The sequence below is a fragment of the Lygodium microphyllum genome, chromosome 15 (assembly GCF_053477565.2).
Source record: "Lygodium microphyllum isolate KBCC chromosome 15, Lygodium_microphyllum_v1.1.10, whole genome shotgun sequence".
Taxonomy (NCBI): Eukaryota; Viridiplantae; Streptophyta; class Polypodiopsida; order Schizaeales; family Lygodiaceae; genus Lygodium; species Lygodium microphyllum.
Window position 1 is genome coordinate 93519941 of NC_141149.1, and position 16738 is coordinate 93536678.

The 16738-nt window shown below is 37.5% G+C and overlaps 1 protein-coding gene across 1 annotated transcript; it reads right to left on the bottom strand.

Annotated features, from left to right (window-relative positions):
- Window positions 1-6968: 6968 nt before the first annotated feature.
- Window positions 6969-9270, bottom strand: LOC148024771 (phenylcoumaran benzylic ether reductase IRL1-like). Its single transcript, XM_087694424.1, has 5 exons — window positions 8817-9270; window positions 8503-8637; window positions 8077-8314; window positions 7477-7680; window positions 6969-7346 (listed from the first exon to the last, which is right to left on the bottom strand). Exons 1-5 carry the CDS (start codon window positions 9009-9011, stop codon window positions 7183-7185), a joined length of 936 nt encoding a protein of 311 aa, XP_087550550.1. The 5' UTR covers window positions 9012-9270; the 3' UTR covers window positions 6969-7182.
- Window positions 9271-16738: the final 7468 nt, after the last annotated feature.

Genomic DNA, 16738 nt, shown 5'->3' on the forward strand with positions numbered 1-16738 from the left:
TAGTCTACATCATTGAAAAAAGATTTGCAACATTATTCGCTTTATATAAGTTATATATCTCTCTATTTCTTTGATAGAAAATATATAAACCATTGAGAATTTAGTCGTACTCATTAGCACTTCTTTTGAAAAAAATATTTTTAAAAACTTTATATATTTTAATATGATTTTATAAATAAAAATAGGTTTGCTTTATTTATACAAAATATTTTGTTATATCATAAGTTACAATATGTTGTGATAATGCTATGATATTTACCTTTAGTGAGACCTTATACCTATCACTTATACCTATCATTTGAAAAAAATCCATAAATATCTTGTGCTATTTAAAAATATTAAAAAATCTAAGCATTTTTAAATCTCATTTGCTATTTTTAAACTATTTTACGTATCACCAACCCCTATTCATGTCATTTTTAATGCCCTATTTTTGTGATTTATTTGTCATTCTTTAAGCATATTTTTGGCCACCAACCCTCTATTTGCACCCTTTTGTAATGTTTTTTAAAAATTTATTTATAATTTTGAATCATTTTTCAATCTTATTTTTAGCCTTAAAATAGTTTTAAAATAGCAAATGAGCCAAAAAAAATCTTTAAAATTTTTTAATTGTTTAAAAGCCCAAGAGATTCATAAATCTTTTTAAAAAATTTTGATAAGTATAAGGTCTCATTAAAAATAAAGATCACCACATTATCACATAGTTGTAAGCATTACTCTAGAGCTGAAAAATCCTTTAAAAATCAAACACTTTAGACAGTTCAAAAAATTTGACAAAACATAGGATTTTCTCATATGGTATGATTTTGGGGTTTGGTGGTGCCACCAATCCCCATAATCATATTGTATGGATAAGTCTTATTTTCTATGATTTTTTATCATTTTCAAACTTATTTTCAAACATTAAGTATTCTAAAAATAAAAAGTGAAGTAAAAAACATTATTTTTTTAAAAAAAAAGTTTCAAAGTATCTTAAAGCATAATAAGGCTATTCTCTTGCTATTTTTTATATCTATCACTACACAATTTGGACTCAAAACAGACTACTTGTTGAATAGATATTGCATTAGTATATCTTTACTATATAAATTCTATCTTCTTTAGGAGCTTTAAAAATATAGAAGAGGTGTTGAATAGTGATATATTTTTGGGATAATGATGCCAAGAGGAATATTCCACGGTGGATTCCATGAGGTTTTTCAGTGGATTTCGTAAAACTAGAGGCATATTCTACTGTGGATTCCATGATATTTTTTGGTGGATTCTGTAAAACTATATGTATTTTTCGGGGCTTGTACACAAGGTGGATTCCTTGTGCAAGAAGGTGATGGGGACCCTTGTCCTTTTCGGATGTCAGATTAATTTAATCTGCATGTGGGTGATTCCACAATAGTCATGTCTCTTGCTTGCATTTAGATAAGTTAATTAAAAATATATTGCACATTCTTGGCCTTTGGTGTCTCTTAATCATAAGTACAATTTGCACCAAAGGGAGTCTAGCCCTCATTATAGTATTCCATACAATGGTTTCTTTAGAGACGTAATCATTTGTTTGCAAAAAAATATGTTGCCAAGGATCTTTTTCTTTCCTTTATGTCCTCTACTTTCATGCAATTAACATTTTCCCCTCTCCTAGGCAAGTGCCAATCCCATGGCACTCATACCATAATAAGTTGAGATGATGGTGAGAGATGATGGGGATAGGAGGTCCTACTAGAAGAAGGAAAGGAGTAGGTAGTGGGGAACTGCATAGGTTGTGGTGAAGAGTAGATAGTGACTATCATCGAACGATGGATGAAGTTAGGGTACTTTTAGGTTGCCAATGTCGATTGGTCTTTTAGGGATCTAATTTTCCTATCATATTATTATGGTCTTCCTATAAGGCGTGTCTACCTCTCTAGTACAATGATGTGTTTGTGATGTTCTTGATGGTAGAAAGATCCTTAAGAAGTGTTGCTATAGTGAAGAAAGAAATTATGTGGCAAGCATGCAACTACTATTTGGTAATCTTTTGAGCTATCTATCCCTATACATGAATGATTTTTCAAAAGAGGTACTCTTGCTCCTCCCAAATGGGGTACCATCATGAAGAGAGCATGATCATATCATATTCGGATAGCCCCAAGTTTATCATGGTGAATAGTTTGGCAAAGCTACAAAGCATGGAGTCGAACATTGTAGAAAGTATTTGGATAGGGGCTTCCTATCTGGGTGGATAAATCTTCCACCATTGACCTAGTTGTAGTAAGGTGGATATGAGGATAAGCAGCTAAAATCAAGAGGTTATCTTCCATTTCTAGACTACTAATAGTAACTATATCTCAACCAATCAGATTTGATAGAAAGATTAGTGTATGAATGGGTTATCGATGTTTCTCAAACTGTTCATAGTAGCAACATGTTTGGTAAACTCAAAATGCACAAGTTCAAAGAGGATTAAGATCCTTTAGAGGCAGAGGGAGATCACCTAGAGGGAGAGGTGGTCCTAGGTAGCAGTCTCATGATTAGTCAAATAGAGACAAATACTTTCATTTACTATGGCAAGTATGGGCATCCAATGCTTGCAACCATTCCTTTGCCTTTAGTATACATAGCAGTATTCATAGCAAGATTTTCAATATCTTAAGTGAACATGTAGCTAACTCTACTTTCTTTTATGACCAACTTACATTTATCATTAAAGTCTTCCACAAAATAACCTTTGGTATTACCTATAGCCCTTACTCAAAGCCATTTGACCAATAGACACTACATTCTTTGTAATGGATGGAACATGTAATACATCTAAGAGATTCTTTGACTGATCATCATGCAAGGACAAGGAAATCTTTTAAATGTGTGAAATTGGGTGGCATGAATCATCATCTGTTTGCACATAGCCTAGATTTTGTAAATCTTGCATCTCTCCAAACCATTTAGCATGGCTCATCATATGATTAGATACACCTAAATCAACATACCATACCTCATCATGTGTCGCGTTTCATGTAATAGCATTCATCATTTGCTGCATAACAAACCAACACTCATTTTTTTATTCTTTTTTTTGTGGAGGTGATGCATAGTTTCCTTGATTGAATTTACCAATGTGGATATCATCCTTCTTAGTATAATGTTGAACTGCAATATAAATTGTTTTGCCACAATAATAACAAACAATACTAGAATTGCTAGAACCTCTCTTTTTCCATCTATATTTTTCTCTAGAGCTCCCCCTGCCTCTAAAGTTACCATGGCCTCCTGATTTGATCTATTTTGCTGGTTATCACCAACACATTTCATGTCATTTCGTCAAGAGCATCTGTCACGTCCTCTTCCTAAACTTGAGCAAAATGGTTAGACCACTTCACCACTTCTTTTAGATGATTCATGTTGCATGTTGATCTTTTCAATGATCATGAGAGACATCAATCCATCAAAAACTGGAAACAACTTCTGTACATATAGAGAAGTGGCAAACAATTTCCAAACCTTCTCATTATTAAGGTCACTCAAAGTAGATGACACCAAATCATCATTATAAAGGATTGCATCAATAGCCACTAAGGTATTTGCGATGCTTCTCACCTTCAAAACATACTCATTTATAGATATCTTTTGTTTCTTCAACATATTCAATTGAGTTGAAACTTCCGTACCTTTGTGTTTATTGAAAACATATTCTTGAAGATTGTCCAAGCTACATGTGAAGTTTTTACATTTCTGATATGTCCCAACATAGTGTCATTAATGATTGCAGCCAAAACATTGCACTTTTCTCCTTTTTATTCCATTCTTTCCATGCCTTTAACTCTTTTGCAGTCATAGGATTACTTAGTTCTTGTTGTTTTTTTTCACCTGAAATAAACTTATAGAGGCCTTTTATAATAAAGAAGTTTGACACATAAAACTTTCATGATGGGTAGTTGTTCTTGTTCAGCTTCTCAATGATTGTATTTCCACTATTCTCTACTATTGTCACAAAATTGATATGAAACAGCAAGCAAGTTTTTAGCAACCGTTCACAATAAGTGCACACAGCAACACACCAAGCAATCTTTTCCATTGATTGCTCAATAATACATGTAATTTGCAACTTGTTTTGCAAATAAAGATTATTTTTTCTTCTAGAAAAACACCTAAAATTTTACAAATATGAAATCTCTAACCTTTCCATCCACATTCGATTCAATACAACCAAAATTGAAGTATACCCTTAAACTATTGCTCGCAACCTTGCATGCCTAAAATGGTACTCGAATATAGATAGTTTAAAGTCAATATGGCTTGAAGATGTTTGAAAAGTGTGGAATGCAACATGTAGACCATATTAAGATGTGAACATAAGTGATGATGTAAGTGAGCTTTTAGAAGACCATACTATGTATAAAAAGACAATAGGGATTTTGATATACATGATGATCAAATGACAATATTTGTGAAAATATTGTCACTTTGGGATATTACACTTTACATAATTATTCATTATTAATATGTGAAGAAACTTTAGCGTGGGGGACTAGTTCTTCTCGTTCATTACAATGATATACTTATTATGGGTGATAATAATCATAAGATATAGAAGAGATAGATGTTGTTTATATAGAATTAGTTTATATGAGTCACTTGGCTGAATTGTGTTTTTTGCATAACATTGATGTTTTTGCACAAACCTATGGGATATATAAATACAATATGGTTTAGATATGTTAAAAAAATATGAGATGATATGTTGTAATTCAATTTTAGTTCCATTGAGCTAGAATGTGAATTAAAGTAGTGATATAGGTAAGATGCAATAGAGCTTCTAGAAGATCTTATTTTGTATATGCAAATTGTAGGGAGTTTGATACACATGACTATCATTGGTTAAATTGGCATAATTAGCTTAGGCTGTGTCAATATATGTAATCTATAAGGAAGCAATACTTGGGTGTAAGTAAGATAGAGTCTTAAGATATGTAAGTCCATTATTCACCATGGAATTTTCAAGGTGACTAGGAGATATATGGATGGTTACAAAGTTGCAGATTAGGCTAGAAGTTAGTTTCATGGAAGTTATATCAATGCATATCTATTTAGTGTTTTGGCTTTGGAGTATTTTTATTTTGTGTGGCACTAAGAAGTAATCCATTATTACAAGACTGTGAATGTAGACACATATGAGGTAGTTTGGGTACAAAAGCTAAAGTCACATCGATGCAAGAAAATGGATGGAGCAATAGTCATTTACTCTACAACAAGAGCAACATATACTTGGCACAAACCTACACTTTCATACTAGTAATGAAATGAATTAAGGTACTCTATCCTTTTGTGCAAAAGAATATTCTAGCAACAAGTGATATTGGTTTGTGAGATCTAGCAAACATGATTAGGTATTTAACATTTTCACAAAGGCAATGAGTGCATACAAACTCCATATGTCTATAACTACTTCAGATAGGATATGGGATTGAGTTTGAAGGAAAGTGTTGAGAACCCAATCTCACTATATATGGAGGACCTACCAAGTTGACTGGTCCACACCTATGATGTTAACATACATGGTATTGCATCATTTGTTGTTATGTATCAATCATTACCCAATATTGCTAATGTTTGAATACGAATCATATACAAATAGCATGGCTATACTACCAATGTATCTAAATTTCTCTTTGTATCCTCATATAGGCCTAGAGTTAGATAATTTTGAGTTCTAGAATCGTGGATTTTTTAAAGTGCAAAATTTGTATGATCGTGTTAGGCTTCTACTTGACAAACTTAGCCATGAAGTTTTCCAAGCTCTCTTTATATACACCTTCTTGTGGTGCAACACGTGTTGAAGATATTGAAGCTTTTGTCAATATAACATTGATAGAGTATCATATTGTATCCATGATAGGCTGGTCTATCCCCAACTTGGATAATACTGACAAGCAAATAGAATAAGTACACGCCCTTCAAAAAAGAAGGAAACATATGGAATTACTTGCTAACCACATTCTTGTTTCTTAAACCTAACACCTAAACCATCTATTCGTATAGGAATTTCATTTAGCTTATGAGCAACTTGGCACATCTATCAAGAAAACATAGTTCTTACCCTATACAGACCTTGCCTCTTGTGGCCTACCCATGCCTCGACATCTTTGGATCTAATATCACAAAAGGAAACCTTCCTTAAGATCCTAGTTGACATTTGGTATGTTATTCCAAAGTTTATATGCTTCAGCATCTTTGGATCTAGCACAAAGGGTAAGCTCCCTTTGAGATCCTAGTTGCCATTTAGCACGTTATTCCAAAGTTTATTAAATGCCACCCTTCGAGATTGTGGTCTTGGCCTCTAAGGCAACCTCCTTTCACATCCTTCCTCAGATTTTCACCCACGAAATAATTATTCATCTCGCCCTCTATCCCTTCTCTTACTCGTCCACACTATTGCACAATTGTGGTGTTTGCAATGTTGAACTATCTACATCATCAAAGGTATCAACCCACATTGCCCCACTTCCAGACATAGACCCTTCATCATTGTTGGATTTGTGCCGATCCTTGTGGACCTAACTAGATGCCTCAAGCATGACCCTTCATCATTGTGGATCTCATTAAACACCTTAAATGTGATGTCCCTATCATTATACATTAAGCACCACCCTTCATCATTGTGGACCTAACTAGACGCCTTAAGCATGACCCTTCATCATTGTGGATCCGATTAAACACCTTAAATGTGATGTCCCTATCATTGTACATTGATGACTCAAAAGCCCAAGTCCCTATCATTGTAAACGAAAGCCTTGCAACAAGAATCCAATGTCGAATTTGTTGGAATATTTCTCTTTAAAGAACCTTAATCACTCCATTGCCTTTCATCAAAGCAAGGTGCTCAACGGATCAAGGCATCACTCTACACAAACTACTTAGAAGCATATCAAGACTTTATTACTAGAAGAGCTTCATCAGTCTATCAGTTTATAAGGGTTGTTTGATCAAAATGGATGTATATCCCAAACTTGCAGCATACTAGCTTAGACTTTACTATATTCATGTATGAGCTCATGCCTTGGCTTATTCAGATACATTATTTTACCTTTGCGCCATTGTATCTACAAAGGCGAAATAGTATAGGGACTACACTAGTGTACAATATTTATGGATGGCTTGGAGATCCTTAAGCAAACTAGAGACAGACTCCCACGTAGCAAGCCATTTTTCCTACAAAAACTTGTTGAGGTAATCATCAGTGGAAGTGTACTTCACATCGGGGTAAAGGTTGGTGGCCTCCACATCGTGTGCGCCGAGCTCAAAATTACACTGGTCACCTTTAATGAGAACATCATGAAGGAGTGCAGGGAAAATGTTTCCTGGAAAGGGAGTCTCTGCAGCAAATCGATACAAAAAGTGACGCATTAATTGCTAGGCACAACCAAAGAGAAGTCAAACATTCGAGAAGACCAGTGGATGGCCTTCGACGGTAAGGCCACTATTCTTGGTGCAAGCATCTCTTACCTTGGATTTTTTTGACTATGTCTTCCTCTGAAACAAACTGCTTTTCGAGTACCTTCCCAACCTTCTTCTCCCACAACGATACCAGCTCATTTTGTGTAAGAATGTTTGCCGATGGCCTAATGTGTAGGGTTTTGTTGAGAGTCCTCGGGTCGTCAATGGCGTTGATAACGAATGTCCCAACGTCTTCCTCGGAGACATTTATGGCTGCATAATGCAAAGGCCAGCGACCCATCAATGGCTTTAGTAGAAGGCACCTAAGCGAATATCAACAAGGCAAAGAGGTGCACACAAAGTTGCATAGTAGAGACATAAAGCTGCTCGGGAGTCGGAGTTGCTGTAAATGAGAGATGAGGATGCAGATGCGGGTGGTGTAAAGGGATGAAGAAGGCAAATCAAGGCTAAGAGGAGGTGTGCGAGAGAGCATGTTTGTGTTTGTTAGTTGCTCCCTTTTTCCTTTTTCTTATCTTGTTCTCCTTCTTTCTTTGTGTGTGTTGCATGTGCGTGCGCGTGCGCGTGCGTGTCCTCTACCAGCGTGCCACAGCCACATGTGCATGGCCTCGAAATCAAGTGGTGAAATCCCTCCCCCCCCCCCCAACTTACTTTTGACGTCTCCGCTCCCATGGATGATCACTTTATCCCTTGGTGGAGATGTGAGGTGTGGTTGGAACAAGTTTGCGACAAAATATCCGGCAAATCCGTTGTTGACAACGTAGGTGTGAGGGATGTGCGCTTCCTCCACGGCACGCCGAATTTGTGCCTTGAGTGCGAACATGGACTTTGCAGGCTCCAGCGCTTGTGCACGATCAACATCGATGCCAAACTCCGACGGGAAAAATCTCTGGAGCAAAAGGGCGGAGGTCAGAAAGTGTCATGAGAATGTATTACCGGTAATACAGACAAAAATCGTGCATCCACTGGGAAGGATGACAGTAAAGGTGCGCGTGTGCAAGAACATGCGGCTCCCAGCTGTGGAGAGCTTGCGAATATTGCAGTGCCAGTTGGATGTGCCCGGATCGATGGCATTACCTTGATAGTCCCTGCTTCTTTGATCGCTGCTATTAGCTTGAATTGCCCGGGTATCTGAGGTCCCGAGACAGTAGAGATAACCACATCCACTTGTTTCAGTGCTGCCACGAGGCTTTCATGGTCTTCCAGTGAGCCCTGTCACGCATCGAAAAATCATGAGGGCTGGTAGTGAAAATGTGGAAACGAAAAACCAGAGGTTTGGGGAAAGATGGGGTAGCTAGCTGTACACGATAGTGACGTGGCTGGCACAGCGAGACAGAGAGAGAGAGCGCGATTGATGCATGTTCCAGCTGACGTAGGTAGTAGAAGTTTACCTGGAGGATGGTGATGCCGGCTGCCTTGAGAGACGCGAGGAGGTCTTGCTTCTTGGAATCACCGGAATTAGTGAGGGTGGAGGGCCGGACTAGGACGAAGGTCCGGTGCTGCGACGCCGCTGCTGCCAAGGCCACGCACTTGCCCAGGTAGCCTGTGGCCCCGATCACCAGCACCTTACTGCTGCTCGACGACATGGTTATAATGATGTGCTTGTAACTGATCTGATTCTCTTTCAATCGCTGATGGCACAAACAAGTTTCCCGATCAGATCGGATTGCAGGCAGGCAGACAGACACGAGAGAGAGAGAGATCAGAGAGCGAGAGTTGTTCGTTCATGTGATCATCATGACGGGGGTTTTTATAAGCAGGAGGCACTACTGATGGTGAGGTTCCCGCCATTCTCACCTCGCTCGAGAGCGAGTCTCACTGATGGGTTTCTGTGATTCATCTTCTCAACGCTGACGTTTGACTCACTCGGTTTCCGGAGGAAAAACGGCCCAGCGTGGGTCACCCGTTGGACTTGTGCGGGGATGCTTTCCACCCCGTTTGACCCAGTGTTGCTATCTGTCGTTGCTTGTGGGTTTAATGAAGCACGTGGAGACTCGGGAGAGGCTGGGTACCATACCAAAACGTGCGGCCTCCCTTCTTTTGTGGATCTAAGCACGTTATAACTATAACGTCGGCACACCACAAAAAAGTGCTTTTACGCAGCAAAGCCAAAAAAGTGGGTTCTTTTGAAGAAGGTTCTAGAAGCTTCACGAGTAAGATTGAATGAGTCTCGCTTCTTTTGAAGAAGGTTCTAGAAGCTTCACGAGTAAGATGGGCAACTTGACAATCCAAACCTACATTGTCTGTGCTAAAGTAAGGCACGTGTGTAAGAAGGTTCTTATTTTTGCCACAAAAGCTGCACCAAGCTAAGGTGGGCAAGTTGACAATCTGAACCTATGTCGACTCTGTTGAAGTAAGGTACATCTATAAGAAGGTTCTTATTTTTGCCACAAAAGGTGCACCAAAGTGTAAGATGGGCAAGTTGACAAGTCAAACCTACGTCGATTGTGTTGAAGGGACTTGTTTCTCGAGACACACAGCGCTAAAACTCAAACGCATCGAGCATCATCCCTGCGTCTACAGCATGATCTAATCTAATCATGATGGTACTCTCACGGGCTGGCCTCTTGCAATGATGTCACTAATAGTCAGGCTGCATATGACCATCATGGTGTGGCCCACCCTTCTCTCGTATTGGCTTCTGTGTTGTTCGAGGAGAAATGACAATAGACACATCACTTTTCTGGCCATGGCACGGTCCGGTGTCATGTACATGAAAGTATATTCACGCCTCTGAATTCCCACTCACCACTAAACTGTATGTCCTAAATTCGAAAATTTATCCCAATTATATGTTTCATTGGTGGACCTTAACTGTTCTCATCGCACATCAATTTGAAATCAGAAAAGTTCATTTCTGCATTTCTTAAAATGTTTGACATTGTTATGCATTGCCATGTCAACTTGCCAATGAACCAAGAAAGCTACCCCTCCAGATTGTCAATGTAGAATCCATACACATGGATGCACGATTTGACTACTCATGTCAAAATTTTAGTTGTGCAATGGATGACAACGGCATAAATAAGGCAAGCATTTCTTCTCCTTTCTGAAGGTTCGATCATCTCAAACTTTGACTCCATCCCTCGCGAGGTATTAAACAACCCAAGGATTTGTTATTTTGGTTTCGACTTCTTATGGTCGAAACCTCATGTGTCTCTACATCTTTATAATACACTATATGTACACCTCCTTGTTACACAAAGGTATATAAGTGACTTCATCCAGAAATGTATGGCTACAACAAAAATAATTTCAACTTGCATGGATTGTTACTCCCTTGTCCTCCTAATGATGCATCTCATTGACTTGGAAATGATACATATAACCAAACATAATTGAGGTCTCTACACTAGTTACTAAGCAAGGCTATCATAAAGCGATGTCTCCCAACAATGTTGCAATCCATTAAGACAACAAACTAAGGTGGAGGAGCTTCTTCTTAAGAACAAATCCATCCTCCATCAATAGCCTGGTCCTAAGGGGTTGCTAGAAAAGATGTAGAGATTGCACACGTCAAGTCTCAACTCGAGTACATCAGAATGAGTTACACCTTGGAAATAATTATCTTTAAGCTCCAATCCAAGTGAATATAAGCCCCCATGCCTGTTATAACTCTTATTGCTTCAAAAGATCAACTCACCTATGGCTCCTATATCTCTCACCTAGTTGGAGCCTTGTACTCTTTCTCTTAACCATCTAAAATTCTTTCCTCGCTCCTCATCGAAGCAAGAAACAAAAAAATCCAAATTTAAAGTAGACTCTACTACCTATCTTCTGCATATTGTGGTCCAAACTACATGAGGTGCTTGTTGGTGTTCTTACAATCCAAACATGGCTCCTCAAGCCACTCCCCACTACAACATATGAAGGCTATATTGACAATATTTAAGGTGTGAATTTGTGCCAAATTGTTTGACAATGTCAAGCCCTACCATTGGAATACGAGTCACTGAAAGCTTTGGTGTAAATATGATGGCATTTACACCAATATGTGCAATGGAATATACCTTGAAACAAATTTCATAGAATACTAAAGATACTAGCAATGCTTGTATCAATGTGTGAAAGAGAACCTTACTGATCCATATACTAATAGATGTAGAGGAGAAAAAAAAACCCAATGATTTGGGTCCTAACATGGCCATATCCCAATTATCCATGTCTACATTTTTATCAAGCATTGACTGATATTTAAACCTATATGAATGTGCATCAAGCATTGTTTATGAGATTAGAACCAACCACATGCTATAAGAAATTATATATGATAACATTACTTAGCACAATGCCATCTTCTCGCCATCTTGAAGGACAATTTAAGAAGAAATCGGAAAGTACCAAATAGTATCACTCTTTATATTACAGCATGTACATGAATGTAGATAAAGCTTTGGAAGCCAAGGTTTGTTGGTTTATGTACAAAATATGAGGACTACCCTTGCCAAAACCATTTGATTCACTTGCTCTTGATTCCAAGTTTCCCTCATCAATGTCGTTTGCATAAATAAACGAAACATCTTACACATTAACAATATGAAAAAGATCATAGTGCTTATAATTAAAATTGCATAAGGTTACTAGACACTAGAAGCACACGTGACCAACTTGTTAGATATGCTCAATGCCCCACCCTCATAAGGTGCCACCAATGATCCATGGTGCTCAAAGTTGTAAGGCCCCCATTATGAGGAGAAGCCATATGTGAGCTCGAATATTGGTTGATTCTTCACTTGTATGTCAGATGAGGTCTATGTGACCGGATGGCAAAAAGGTGACTATTGTGGACCTAATCTTTGGGTTAGACGGAGAAGTTAAGCTAGTAGCAACTCGAGGTACAAATGAAAAAGATCATAGTGCTTATAATTAAAATTGCATAAGGTTACTAAACATTAGAAGCACACATGACCAACTTGTTAGATATGTTCAATGCCCCACCCTCATAAGGTGCCACCAATGATCCATGGTCTATTTCGGGATTCGGGGCTGCAAAAGTGGCCCTTGGCTGGGGGGTCCTAGGGGGTCCAGTGTCCCCGGCCTGATTAGTAAAGGGAATATTTCCTGGAATATTCCCAGGCTGACTAGTGGAGGCTCCTATGGTAGGTCGGTCAAGCCAACCTAATCGCATTTGCGGGCTATAAAAGCTAAACCCACAGCCATCCATCATCTATCTTTCACCCAGTCAGAGTTGTTCCAACTAGCCTTATGCTCTTCACCTAACTTCGGTCTAGATCACCATCTAAGCTTCACAGTGGAAGCACACGGGTGGATAGAACCATCTTTGTATTAGTTGTTTGGAGCTAAAGATTTTTTTTAAATTCTCCTCTTATTTGTTGTGTACTCTCTATGTCTTTCTCAGATTATGTTCGATGTGCCGTGTAATTTTTACACAACTATTTCAACAGTACAATTAAGTTAGAGCCAAATTGTACTAGAACTAAGAGTGTTCTCCCATACCTTCATGTGATGTACTCCTTTATGGCCAATGTTGTAGTTCTTTGAGAACAATATAATTGTTTATAGCAGTGAACTCTTTATTCACTTCTTAAGATTGAGTCTTTGTGTTGGAACTAGCGAATCATCAAACTTCTTAAGATTGAGTCTTTGCGTTGGAACTAGCAAATCATTAAACTATTGGTGTACCATGATAATCGATGAAGGGGGTAAGGATTGAATAATGTACTTTATTATTGAAGGTGAGGCCCACCCACTAGGTCAAATCTACCCAATGGTAGGTCTTGATAAAATGAAACATGCTTGATTAACCATCACTATGTGGAAGCATCTATAAATAGGCTAAATCATATTTCCAACATGTTATCATCGCTAAGTTAAAAGAGTTTCTCTATACTACATGCAAATCAAGATTGAGAGTCTAGGTATATCCAACTAAACGATAAAAAATAAGGGAGATGGAGATCACATGGAAGAGAGCCCAATAAATATTTAAATTGTGTAAACTCTATGTTAAAATTTTAAAACAAGATTTAAGGATAATAGACTATGAAAAATTGGGAAATTTTACCTCAAAGGCTATTTTTCAGAGGTTTCCTTCATCATTGGGCTAAAATTTTAGGTTTAAAAACTCAAAAAATAGCCCATATACTTATATTTTGGCCTAAAATTTTCCCAAATTTAGAGAAAAAAATAGGATTTTATCATAATATTTGCATAATTATCTAAACTCTTCACCATACATCTGCCAAATATTATACACCTACCTACAAACTATAAATCACGGGGATCCCTTAATGTTACCCTTATGAAAACTCAAAGATTTAAGGTTATCTAATGTAACAAATAAACAAGTCAAAATGAATATACAAATGAAACCCCAAACAACAATGAGGAATAGAATTCCTAAGTCTAGTTAGTGAGAGTTATATCCATCCACATAAATTATAATACCAACCTCATGGATCAGATGTTAGTGATGATCATTATAGTCCTAATAAAAATGTTCTAGTACATCAGATTTATGCAAGGAGACCCTTAATACTCATCAAAATCACAGATGCATGAATGCAATCGCTACCTTCCTTGTATAATGATCTTTCCATTTATGGTCTTAAGTTAAACTAAGTGCTCTATACGTAGATTATTCCAATGCTTCACATTGGTATTCTCCTAATTCTTTGCATTAGTGTTTAAAATTATTACAAAATATGGTTGAGCAAGAAGATAAGATGAGCTATGGAGGAAAGAAGAAGAACAAGTAGAGAAACATGGTGCCACCAAATGGACTCGATTGATTGATAGTGAAGCAAGTACATTGTTTTAAAGGATTTTAGTGATGCTACTCTTTCCTCTTTTTGCTCATGGAATGCATTCCATCCATTCTTGTGTGACCTCTTTGACTCCTACCTCATCCATTCTTATTCATCCACATCTCTTAGATCTAGTTTTCATATGCATCAAATATGCTAACAAACCTCCCTTGTTGGTCTAATTGCCACTATCATCAAGGATGTGATTACAAGATAAAATTGTCTCCTCAGATCCCTTATCTCCAAAAAATAAAAATTTGAAAGATCATTTTAAAATATTTTATAGGTTTTTTATGTTCTAGCTTTTGGTTTTAAAAAAATTTGTCAAATTTTTTATTTTTTGGAGATGTTTTTAGAATCACAATTTAAATTTTAGAAATACGATAACTCGTGGATATCCCTACTATTTGAGCTAGTTTTTCCCATTTCTTTACTCTCTTATGGCTCCATTATGATCTCTTATGTGTGATTATGCAACCTTTATTAACATAGAGAACTATTCATACCTCTCTTGCTTACAATCACTTATCCATAACCACTATATGCAATCTATCTATATATGTCTATTTATTCTCTCTCACTACACTAAGCTACCTCCTTCCCCTTAATACCTTTGTGTGTCTCTCTATACATCTCGACTCTTCTCTTAAGAAAACCAAGCCTAGATCTTCCATGATACTAATATCTCTATGCATCCCCTCCAACCTATCTCCATACAGATACCAAACCAACTATTTTCATCAACGTCTTTATGTGTCTATCTCAATCTCTCTACCTATGTCTCTCTATCTTATCACTCTAAACTCAATAGACCTATTCCTATTAACATATAAGTGTATCGTTTTTCTTCTCTCCAATCTAACTCACTAGATACTAAACCTCATATTCTCATTAGCACCTTTGTGAAATCAATCTCTATACCTATAACTTAGACACAAGCAATAAGTAGAACGAATACATAAAATAAGGAGATGTGAACATGCTCCACTATTTAAAAAGATCCAATGTACTACTGACAACCCTCATGTTCTACAAAGTTACAGGTAGATAGGATCGAAGTACGTGGACTTGTGGGTTGATGGGGGAATCTACCCAATTGTTCTCCTAATCAATATGTAATGAATGAATCTAAGAGGAGAGTGGAGAATGAGCTGAAGAGAGAAGGAAGGAGAAAAAAAGACTAGAATAGGAGAGAAAAAGATAGGAAAGAGGGGAGAAAGAAGGAGGAAGCCATGGAAGCTAGAGATGAAGGTGAAGAGTATGTTCTTGATAATATCTAGATGCCCTAAACTAGTTCTCTTACACTTTATATACCCCAATTAGTGTGATTGAGTGTCTAATCCCTAGTTCTTGTGTATCCCACATGTTACATTCCATCCCCACCTTGAAATTTTTTGCCCTAAAAAAGAAAAGACAACTGGAAGGACTTGATAGAGGGGCTAAGGAGTGGGGTACAGAGTACTACTGTGATCCACATTACAATGAAAATGGGGGGTGAAGGCTATGTACAACATGTTATCTACTATAGGCTTGATAAGATAAATCTTCCATAAAGTTTGGTAGGCCATTATGAATGGGGTGTGCCACATCTCAAAATGTGCTTGCGACGTGTATTTCAGTCCACGTAGAAAGCACATGGTTGTAATTTAGGCGGGTACAAAATTGTTCTAAAACAGTGCACAATCTATAAGATAGGCAACGAGATATGTTGTCAAAAGGGAATGTAACTTGCTAGTCTTCAGACCGTTCCGCACCTTGGAGGTGAAAAACTCATTGACAATAGTGGCTGGGTGCTAGGAGGCTTCTTCTAGGGGTAGGCCTTGCCATTTGATGAGGTATTTCTTGATGGATCGAGATTTTAAGCGTTTATCTCGTTACCCAATGATTGCCTGAGGGATGTAATGAATGATACCTTCTTCATCTATGGGGGGAAGCTCTTTCACATAGTCCACTAAGGTGCCAATGAAGGGCTTCAACTAGCTAACATGAAACACATTATGAATCTTGGTGGTAGAGGGAAGCTCTAATCAGTAGGCCTAGTCACCAACTCTCTTGAGGATCTGATAGGGGCTATATAAATAGTGTGCCAGCTTGTTAATACTACCTTCTTTGAGAGTGGAGCAATGGGACTTATGCACTTTCAAGAAGACCAACTCTTCCTCTTGGAATTTCAAATTCCTTCTTTTCTCATTAGCATAGAGATTTATATGGGTTTTTGCATTTTGAAGATTCACTTTGTATTGCTGAAGCAAGGATTGCATGTGATCCAACTTGGCTTTACTCTGAGGGTTGATCTTATCATTTAAAAGGACTATAGGGAGGCGAACTTATACCCATATAATGCCTCAAAAGGAGAAATCCCAATTCTAGAATGGATGGAGTTGTTACATGCAAATTTAGCCAAGTGGATCCACATATCCCAACTATGTTATATATCATGGAAAAAGTATCATAGGTATGTCTTAAGCCATTTATTTACCCTTTCACTCTCTAGCCATTTGTGGTAATCCATCATGCACTATGAGTTGTGGTAATCCATGCAACTT

Coding starts and splice junctions, on each gene's coding strand:
- LOC148024771 (XM_087694424.1), bottom strand. CDS start 9,011: ATGTCGTCGAGCAGCAGTAAGGTGCTGGTGATCGGGGCCACAGGCTAC. Junction 8,638..8,816: donor CCGGCATCACCATCCTCCAG/GTAAACTTCTAC, acceptor GATGCGTGACAG/GGCTCACTGGAAGACCATGA. Junction 7,347..7,476: donor CATAGTCAAAAAAATCCAAG/GTAAGAGATGCT, acceptor GATTTGCTGCAG/AGACTCCCTTTCCAGGAAAC.